Here is a 10,857-nt window from a genome sequence, read left to right on the forward strand (position 1 = left end):
ACTTCAGTGAGAGGACCATCTCCTCCATAACTTCAGTGAGAGGAGGCTCTCCTCCATAACTTCAGTGAGAGGAGACTCTCCTCCATAACTTCAGTGAGAGGAGGACACTGTCATAAAGAACACAAGGTCAATGGTGACATATCCTATGTATACACTACATACAAACTATAGATACACTATTATATACCCCCCCCCCCCCCTCTCTATCTCTCTCTATATATATACAGTTGAAGTCGGAAGTTTACATACACCTCAGCCAAATACATTTAAACTCAGTTTTTCACAATTCCTGACATTTAATCCTAGTAAAAATGTCCTGTCTTAGGTCAGTTAGGATCACCACTTTATTTTAAGAATGTGAAATGTCAGATTGAATAGTAGAGAGAATGATTTATTTCAGTTTTTATTTCTTTCATCACATTCCCAGTGGGTCAGAAGTTTACGTACATTCAATTAGTATTTGATAGCATTGCCTATAAATTGTTTAACTTGGGTCAAACGTTTCGGGTAGCCTTCCACAAGCCTCCCACAATAAGTTGGGTGAATTTTGGCCCATTCCTCCTGACAGAACTGGTGTAACTGAGTCGGGTTTGTAGGCCTCCTTGCTCACACACGCTTTTTCAGGTCTGCCCACAAATTGTCTATAGGATTGCGGTCAAGGCTTTGTGATGGTCACTCCAATACCTTGACTTTGTTGTCCTTAAGCCATTTCGCCACAACTTTGGAAGTATGCTTGGGGTCATTGTCCATTCGGAAGACCCATTTGCGACCAAGCTTTAACTTCCTGACTGATGTCTTGAGATGTTGCTTCAATATATCCACATAATTTTCCTTTCTTATGATGCCATCTATTTTGTGAAGTTCACCAGTCCTTCTTGCAGCAAAGCACCCCCACAACATGATCCTGCCACCCCCATGCTTCACGGTTGGCATGGTGTTCTTCGGCTTGCAATCATCCTCCTTTTTCCTCCAAACATAACGATGGTCATTATGGCCAAAACAGTTCTATTGTTGTTTCATCAGACCAGAGGACATTTCTCCAAAAAGTACAATCTTTGTCCCCAAGTGCAGTTGCAAACCGTAGTCTGGCAATTTTTATGGCGGTTTTGGAGCAGCGGCTTCTTCCTTGCTGAGTGGCCTTTCAGGTTATGTCGATATAGGACTCGTTTTACTGTGGATATAGATACTTCTGTACGTGTTTCCTCCAGCATCTTCACAAGGTCCTTTGCTGTTGTTCTGGGATTGATTTGCACTTTTCGCACCAAAGTACGTTCATATCTAGGAGACAGAACGCGTCTCCTTCCTGAGCGGTATGACGGCTGCGTGGTCCCATGATGTTTATACTTGCGTACTATTGTTTGTACAGATGAATGTGGTACCTTCAGGCATTTGGAAATTGCTCCCAAGGATGAACCAGACTTGGCTTAGCGTGTAAAAATCGTCTGTCCTCGGTTGCAACACTCACTACCGAGTTCCAAACTTCCTCTGGAAGCAACGTCGGCACATGAACTGTTCGTCGGGAGCTTCATGAAATGGGTTTCCATGGCCGAGCAGCCGCACACAAGCCTAACATCACCATGCGCAATACCAAGTGTCGGCTGGAGTGGTGTAAAGCTCTCAGCCATTGGATTCTGAAGTAGCGAAAACGTGTTCATCTGGCAGTCCACTGATGAATCTGAACATGTTTGATGCAGGAGAACACCACCTGCCCGAATGCATAGTACCAACTGTAAAGTTTGGTGGAGGAGGAATAACGATCTGGAGCTTTTCTTTATGGTTCGGGCTAATCCCCTTGGTTCCAGTGAAGGGACATCTTAACCCTACAGCATAAAATTACATTCTAGACGATTCCGTGCTTCCAACTTTGTGGCAACAGTTTGGGGCCCTTTCAAGTTTCAGCATTGCAAAGCCCCAGTGCATAAAGCGAGGTCCATACAGAAATGGTTTGTCGAGATCGGTGTGGAAGAACTTGACTGGTCTGCACAGAGCCCTGAACTCAACCCCATCGAACACCTTTGGGATGAATTGGAACGCCGTTTGCGAGCCAGGCCTAATTGCCCAACATCAGTGCCCGAGCTCTTGTGGCTGAATGGAAGCAAGTCCCTGCAGCAATGTTCCAACATCTGGTGGAAAGCCTTACCAGAAGAGTGGAGGCTGTTATAGCAGCTAAGGGGGGGACCAACTCAATTTTAATGCCCATGATTTTGGAATTAGATGTCCGATGAGCATGTGTCCACATACTTTTGGTAATGTAGTGTACATAACAGCTGTTTAAAGAAAATATGATTTGGTCAAAATAAAGATCATACTTTGGTACTGGATGTTCCTTTGGATAGAATGGATGTTCCTTTGGATAGAATGGATGTTCTTTTTGGATAGAATGGATGTTCCTTTGGGATAGAATGGATGTTCCTTTGGGATAGAATGGATGTTCATTTGGATAGTATGGATGTTCCTTTGGATAGAATGGATGTTCCTTTGGAAAGTATGGATGTTCCTTTGGATAGAATGGATGTTCCTTTGGATAGAATGGATGTTCCTTTGGATAGAATGGATGTTCCTTTGGATAGAATGGATGTTCCTTTGGATAGAATGATCAAGGTCTTGTCATTGCATTGTTCCAGTGGAACAGAGTAAAACTTCCATGTGTTTTTGGTATCTTATACCAAGTGTATTTTCATAGACGAGGATTTAGTAGTTGATAGTATCTAATATTTCACTGTAGACTGATTCAGCTCCAGATCTGTTATTGATTTGCATGTTATAATTTCAGCTGCTCCTTGTGAAGTCAAGGAATGTCCCGTTGATAGGCTTTGTCCTCAGGCTTTAGTTTCAATGTTATGTAAATCTAGGACACACACAAAGGCCTGAGGTTTTTGGTGAGTGAGAGAGCGAGAGAGAGAGAGAACTCATATTCTCCGTTCTGTGTGATGTGACAGTCGGTCCCAGTGACTGAGCAGCTTATAAGGGAATCCCAAATTACACCCTTATTCCCTATATAGTGCACTACTTTTGAACAGGAAGTAGTGCACTATGTAGGAAATAGGGCGCCATTTGGGACGAAGCTTAAGAGCGGGTGCCTGAGATAGTCCCATTAATCCACTCAATAATTATACCATTATTTACTGAGATTACTCTCACACAGGTTGGTTAGGAGACGACGTGCCGTCACCGAATAAAGCCTGAAAGTATTTGAGGATACTGAGGCTTAGTGGGGTATCCGGAATGGAAGAGGACAGTTGACTGAATGATCTGCACTCCTGCGTCACGAAAATTAACCATTGGTAGATCAACCATCTAGAAAATGTAATTTGGGTTTAACAAATTAAGGTGTCTTATAATGAGGAACCTGCCATGGTTCTGTCACCTTATAAATTCAAGGTAAAGCTGTCTGTAACAATGACATAACATTATTTAAAAAGTTACAGATGTCTGCTTATACGATCCGATACCCACTACCTAAATGGTCCTGTGTGTTATAACAGGTGTTAGGTTGTCATAAGCTGTCATAAGCTGTCATAAGTTGTCGTCCATGTGATCTAAAAAAAAGTCAAAACTGATCCTAGCAACTCCTAGTCTGAGGCCTTTAATGAATTGAGGCGGCAGGTAGCCTAGTGGTTAGAGCCAGTGGGCCAGTAACCGAAAGGTTGCTGGATCGAATCCCCTGAGCTGACAAGGTAAAAATCTGTCGTCGTTTCCACTGTTTTCCTGGTGGGCCGTCATTGAAAATAAGAATTTGTTCTTAACTTAAATAAAAGGTTAAATAAAAGGTTAAATAAAAGGTTAAAAAAAAAAAATCCCCCAGAAACAACAAGAGCTTCAGATCCTCTGGTGGAGATTCCCCCTTTTTACTCTAAAGTCTAAACCCATGGATATACAAACTGGGTCGGAATCAAAAAAGGCGTGCGTGTGATGATCTGCTTTCATGCCTTGCATGCAGATGAACAGAAAGGATCCAAACAGAACCAACGGAATCAGAAATAAATAAGACAAAGAAAAGAAGTCATGTTCTCCACTTTAGTCGTTCATAAACAAAACCAACATGACAAAAACTTTTACATGCATTTTCATGAACGTCAAATGATACAAAAAGCAAAGAGTAAAATATACACAATGAAAGCAACTCAATGAATAAAGTCTGAAGGGGCATCTCATCCATAAATGATTCGGGGGGGGAAAAAACTCACTCACATGTACATACAATCATTCAGATATTTTCATATATATGAATACAAGCAAAGTTGGTCAGAAGAAGCAATACTGTTATGCTGTACAAATAACTGGATGTAAATTTGCAAACATTTGCAAGCAAAACATGATATCCTCATACCTAATCATTAGTTAAATGTAATCAATAAGTTATAGATCAGTAATGCAATCAATAAGTTATAGATCAGTAATGTAATCAATAAGTTATAGATCAGTAATGTAATCAATAAGTTATAGATCACTAATGTAATCAATAAGTTATAGATCAGTAATGGGGCGTATTTACCTCCAGTGAAACCTTATATCTTCATCACTTACCTACAGTATCATGTCATGACAAAAAATAATACATTTTCACACAAAAACAGCAAGGCCAAGACAGTCAAGTGGTGTGCCTCCCTAAAAACCCAAACGACTCTCGTTATAAATAAGATATTGTGCCAATAAAGGAATAAAAATGTTCATTTTTATCTAAATCAAAAGTACGTCAAACACTAGGCCTACTCTACAATAAAGTAATTTGTGTGTGATTGTTGCACTGCAGTTCCACACATTCAAACTGTTGTCCTGATGAAACAAGTTGTCCTGATAAAAAAAGTTGTCCTTTGACAAGAAAACAACATTCATAAAAGCAACTAACTTTGTGTGTTTAAGGTCCATAGCAACTGACTGTGTGCACGGTCCATAGCAACTGACTGTGTGCACGGTCCATAGCAACCGACTCTGTGCACGGTCCATAGCAACCGACTCTGTGCACGGTCCATTGCAACCGACTCTGTGCACGGTCCATAGCAACCGACTCTGTGCACGGTCCATAGCAACCGACTCTGTGCACGGTCCATAGCAACCGACTCTGTGTACGGTCCATAGCAACTGACTGTGTGTACAGTCCATAACAGTCTGAATGTGTGTACTGTAATGTATAAAGTCCACAGCAACTGACTGACTGACTGTGTCTATATAAGGTCAGTAACAACGGTATAACTCTGTGTACTGTATAATGTCCATAGCAACTGACTGACTGTGTGTATTGTATAATGTCCTTAGCTACTGACTGTGTGTATTGTATAATGTCCATAGCAACTGACTGACTGTGTGTATTGTATAATGTCCATAGCAACTGACTGTGTGTATTGTATAATGTCCATAGCAGCTGACTGACTGTGTGTATTGTATAATGTCCATAGCAGCTGACTGACTGTGTGTATTGTATAATGTCCATAGCAGCTGACTGACTGTGTGTATTGTATAATGTCCATAGCAACTGGTTGACTGTGTGTATTGTATAATGTCCATAGCAACTGACTGACTGTGTGTATTGTATAATGTCCATAGCAACTGACTGACTGTGTGTATTGTATAATGTCCATAGCAACTGACTGACTGTATAAGGTCCACAGCAACCTACTGTATGTAGAAGATCCATAATAACAGTCTTGGAGCACCTTTTCTTCTGTTAGTACTTGTGATGCCACTCACACTGTCCCACACTCACCTCCTCTATGTCCAAGTTTTTCCTGGATTTGTAAATGAACTCTCCGATAGCTACAAACACAGAGAGAACCAGTCCGGCTGCTAGCACTATGAAAATACCGCCGATGTTCTCCACTCCCAAGGCGCTGGCCTCCTTACTGTCCTCCTCAGGACAACCGTTCCCTCTCCACCATTTCTCCTTCATCATGTGGAGCTTCCCTTCTTCCTGGAGCTGCAGGATGGCGATGGTCACCTTGTCTCTGTAGGGGGAGCCTGGGGGAGAGAGGAATGAGATCAGAGTATCAGAGCAGCTTATGAGGCCATTAGGTAAAAAGAAATAGGTCACAAATGAGCTACATAGCACATCATCAGCATAAAGTGAAGCATTTTGTGCATGTCTGGTGACTGACGGGCAGCATGAGCGAGTGGTTCTTGGTAGAAAAACAGCAAAGGGGAGAGAGGGCAGCCTTGACGTGTTCCTCTAGCACGTCAGCATTCAGAAGTGATAGGGGACGGTAAATTCACACAAAGTGTTTTTCCTGCGTCCGTGATTCTTTACCTATAGGAGTGCCTACGCCGTAGCCCTTAGAGTCTATGAGGCCTCCGATCTGCGTGAGGTTACAGTTCCTCTGACTGATGTACTCGATGCTGGTGGACTCCATGAGGAGAGCGTAGTCTGTGGTCATGACTCTCTGGATCCCCTCCCTGTTGTTCTTCACCAGAGCTGTGTTCTTCCTGCTGCTCATAAACGCCCACATCTTCTCATAGGTGGAGATCTTGGATTTCTAATGGACGACAACAACAACACATAGTTTCCTTTTAAACAACAATAATAATAGGACAACTTGCCTAGTTACATAAAGGTTAAAATAAGTGTTCACATGAAAAACATATATTAGACAGAGACAAGTTGTTTCACGCTGGTATGGACATGCCTGTCCAGTTGCTTATAGTGAAGCCTTGACTAATCTGCTCTACGTACCCAGAGGTCCTACAGTAGGCTAGCTAAGAGATATAGGGTCCTACAGTAGGCTAGCTAGGAGATATAGGGTCCTACAGTAGGCTAGCTAGGAGATATAGGGTCCTACAGTAAGCTGGCTAGGAGATATAGGGTCCTACAGTAAGCTGGCTAGAAGATATCGGGTTCTACAGTAAGCTGCCTGTCCAGTTGCTTATAGTGAAGCCTATAACCTGCCTGTGTTTCCCTTCCTCCAATCATCTGGGTAAGCGTGACAGCTGTGTTTAAATCTCTCTCTGTTGACTAATCTGCTCTACGTACCCAGAGGTCCTACAGTAGGCTGGCTAGGAGATATAGGGTCCTACAGTAAGCTGGCTAGGAGATATCGGGAAAGTCATCATCTAGAGATGATGAGAAATCTAGCTAGAAGATATAGGGGAAGTCGTCACCCAGAGGTCAAACAGTAGGAGATATGGGGGAAGTCATCACCCAGAGGTCCTACAGTAAGCTAGCTAGGAGATATAGGGTCCGACAGTAAGCTAGCTATGAGATATAGGGTCCTACAGTAAGCTAGCTAGGAGATATAGGGTCCTACAGTAAGCTGGCTAGGAGATATAGGGTTCTACAGTAAGCTGGCTAGGAGATATATGGTCCTACAGTAAGCTGGCTAGGAGATATATGGTCCTACAGTAAGCTGGCTAGGAGATATAGGGTCCTACAGTAAGCTAGCTAGGAGATATATGGTCCTACAGTAAGCTAGCTAGGAGATATAGGGTCCTACAGTAAGCTAGCTAGGAGATATAGGGTCCTACAGTAAGCTGGCTAGGAGATATAGGGTCCTACAGTAAGCTAGCTAGGAGATATAGGGTCCTACAGTAAGCTGGCTAGGAGATATAGGGTCCTACAGTAAGCTGGCTAGGAGATATAGGGTCCTACAGTAAGCTGGCTATGAGATATATGGTCCTACAGTAAGCTAGCTAGGAGATATAGGGTCCTACAGTAAGCTGGCTAGGAGATATAGGGTCCTACAGTAAGCTGGCTAGGAGATATATGGTCCTACAGTAAGCTGGCTAGGAGATATAGGGTCCTACAGTAAGCTGGCTAGGAGATATATGGTCCTACAGTAAGCTGGCTAGGAGATATAGGGTCCTACAGTAAGCTGGCTAGGAGATATATGGTCCTACAGTAAGCTGGCTAGGAGATATAGGGTCCTACAGTAAGCTGGCTAGGAGATATAGGGTCCTACAGTAAGCTAGCTAGGAGATATAGGGTCCTACAGTAAGCTAGCTAGGAGATATAGGGTCCTACAGTAAGCTGGCTAGGAGATATAGGGTCCTACAGTAAGCTGGCTAGGAGATATATGGTCCTACAGTAAGCTGGCTAGGAGATATAGGGTCCTACAGTAAGCTAGCTAGGAGATATAGGGTCCTACAGTAAGCTAGCTAGGAGATATAGGGTCCTACAGTAAGCTAGCTAGGAGATATAGGGTCCTACAGTAAGCTGGCTAGGAGATATATGGTCCTACAGTAAGCTGGCTAGGAGATATAGGGTCCTACAGTAAGCTGGCTAGGAGATATAGGGTCCTACAGTAAGCTGGCTAGGAGATATAGGGTCCTACAGTAAGCTGGCTAGGAGGTATAGGGTCCTACAGTAAGCTAGCTAGGAGATATAGGGTCCTACAGTAAGCTAGCTAGGAGATATAGGGTCCTACAGTAAGCTGGCTAGGAGATATAGGGTCCTACAGTAAGCTAGCTAGGAGATATAGGGTCCTACAGTAAGCTGGCTAGGAGATATATGGTCCTACAGTAAGCTAGCTAGGAGATATAGGGTCCTACAGTAAGCTGGCTAGGAGATATATGGTCCTACAGTAAGCTGGCTAGGAGATATAGGGTCCTACAGTAAGCTAGCTAGGAGATATATGGTCCTACAGTAAGCTGGCTAGGAGATATAGGGTCCTACAGTAAGCTAGCTAGGAGATATATGGTTCTACAGTAAGCTAGCTAGGAGATATAGGGTCCTACAGTAAGCTGGCTAGGAGATATAGGGTCCTACAGTAAGCTAGCTAGGAGATATAGGGTCCTACAGTAAGCTAGCTAGGAGATATAGGGTCCTACAGTAAGCTGGCTAGGAGATATAGGGTCCTACAGTAAGCTGGCTATGAGATATAGGGTCCTACAGTAAGCTGGCTAGGAGATATAGGGTCCTACAGTAGGCTAGCTAGGAGATATAGGGTCCTACAGTAAGCTGGCTAGGAGATATATGGTCCTACAGTAAGCTAGCTAGGAGATATATGGTTCTACAGTAAGCTAGCTAGGAGATATAGGGTCCTACAGTAAGCTGGCTAGGAGATATATGGTCCTACAGTAAGCTGGCTAGGAGATATAGGGTCCTACAGTAAGCTGGCTAGGAGATATAGGGTCCTACAGTAAGCTAGCTAGGAGATATATGGTTCTACAGTAAGCTAGCTAGGAGATATAGGGTCCTACAGTAAGCTGGCTAGGAGATATAGGGTCCTACAGTAAGCTAGCTAGGAGATATATGGTCCTACAGTAAGCTAGCTAGGAGATATAGGGTCCTACAGTAAGCTGGCTAGGAGATATATGGTCCTACAGTAAGCTAGCTAGGAGATATATGGTCCTACAGTAAGCTGGCTAGGAGATATAGGGTCCTACAGTAAGCTGGCTAGGAGATATAGGGTCCTACAGTAAGCTGGCTAGGAGATATAGGGTCCTACAGTAAGCTGGCTAGGAGATATAGGGTCCTACAGTAAGCTAGCTAGGAGATATAGGGTCCTACAGTAAGCTGGCTAGGAGATATATGGTCCTACAGTAAGCTGGATATGAGATATAGGGTCCTACAGTAAGCTAGCTAGGAGATATATGGTCCTACAGTAAGCTGGCTAGGAGATATAGGGTCCTACAGTAAGCTGGCTAGGAGATATAGGGTCCTACAGTAAGCTGGCTAGGAGATATAGGGTCCTACAGTAAGCTGGCTAGGAGATATATGGTCCTACAGTAAGCTAGCTAGGAGATATAGGGTCCTACAGTAAGCTAGCTAGGAGATATAGGGTCCTACAGTAAGCTAGCTAGGAGATATAGGGTCCTACAGTAAGCTAGCTAGGAGATATATGGTCCTACAGTAAGCTAGCTAGGAGATATAGGGTCCTACAGTAAGCTGGCTATTCCCTATGTTTTTTACATGTATTTATTTAACCTTTAATTAACTATTATTAACTATACAAATTATTATTTACAATGGCGGCCTCCCAAAATGCAAAAGGCCTCCTGCGGGGATGTGGGCTGGGATTAAAAATAAAAATAAGCTAAATAAAAATATAAGACAAAACACACATCACGACAAGAGAGACAACACAACACTACATAAAGAGAGACCTAAGACGACAACATAGCATGGCAGCAACACATGACAACAACATGGTAGCAACACAACATGTAGTGCACTACTTATAGGCTCATAGGGCTCTGGTCAAAAGTAGTGCACTATATAGGGAATAGGGTGCCATAGGGCTCTGGTCAAAAGTAGTGCACTATATAGGGAATAGGGTGCCATTAGGGAAGTGACCTCACTTTCTCTCTCCCTCTTTTCTGATTAAATTATAAGTATTTTTTTAAACATCCATTCTCACGTTTCAGCCTTGCAGACAGACGGGCGACAGACGTGTAAAGTATTACAGTCTTATGTTAAGACTCACGAAACAATCTCCTGTCAAAGGCATCAAGGACAAACAACTGTGAGATGATAGTTGATCTCTCTTTGCAATATAATATCTCTGAATATACTGTAGTAGTATATCACATACGTTATCCTTCTCAGGTCTGTTTGAAGAAGACCAGTAGCCAGGAGATGAGCTCAGAGAGAGAGATATTGAAGTTGTTAAGAGAGTCTGTCCGTCTGTCTGTCTCTCCGTGTCTGTCTCTGTGCGAGTGTGTCCCTGTGTGTGCGTGTGTGTGTCCGCGTGTGTGTGTGTCCGCGCGTGTGTGTGTGTGTCCGTGTGTGTGTCCACGTGTGTGTGTGTGTCCGCGTGTGTGTGTCCGCGTGTGTGTGTGTCCGCGTGTCCGCGTGTCTGTGTCCCCGTGTGTGTGTGTCCGTGTGTGTGTGTGTCCGTGTGTCCGCGTGTGTGTGTGTCTGCGTGTGTGTCCGCGTGTGTGTGTGTCCACGTGTGTGTGTGTCCGCGTGTGTGTGTGTGTCCGCGTGTG

The 10,857-nt window shown here is 43.5% G+C and overlaps 1 protein-coding gene across 1 annotated transcript in view; it reads right to left on the reverse strand.

Annotated features, from left to right (window-relative positions):
• Positions 1-5,665: 5,665 nt before the first annotated feature.
• LOC120018903 (glutamate receptor ionotropic, kainate 1-like) overlaps positions 5,666-10,857 on the reverse strand; it is an 86,534-nt gene continuing 81,342 nt past the window's right edge. Inside the window, exons 16-17 of the mRNA XM_038962122.1 lie at positions 6,242-6,467; positions 5,666-5,955 (exon numbers count right to left, since the gene is read on the reverse strand). Of these exons, the coding sequence (XP_038818050.1) occupies positions 5,666-5,955; positions 6,242-6,467 (516 nt within the window). The remainder of the gene's footprint in view (positions 5,956-6,241; positions 6,468-10,857) is intronic.

The sequence above is a fragment of the Salvelinus namaycush genome, chromosome 23 (genome assembly GCF_016432855.1).
Source record: "Salvelinus namaycush isolate Seneca chromosome 23, SaNama_1.0, whole genome shotgun sequence".
NCBI classification, from domain to species: domain Eukaryota; kingdom Metazoa; phylum Chordata; class Actinopteri; order Salmoniformes; family Salmonidae; genus Salvelinus; species Salvelinus namaycush.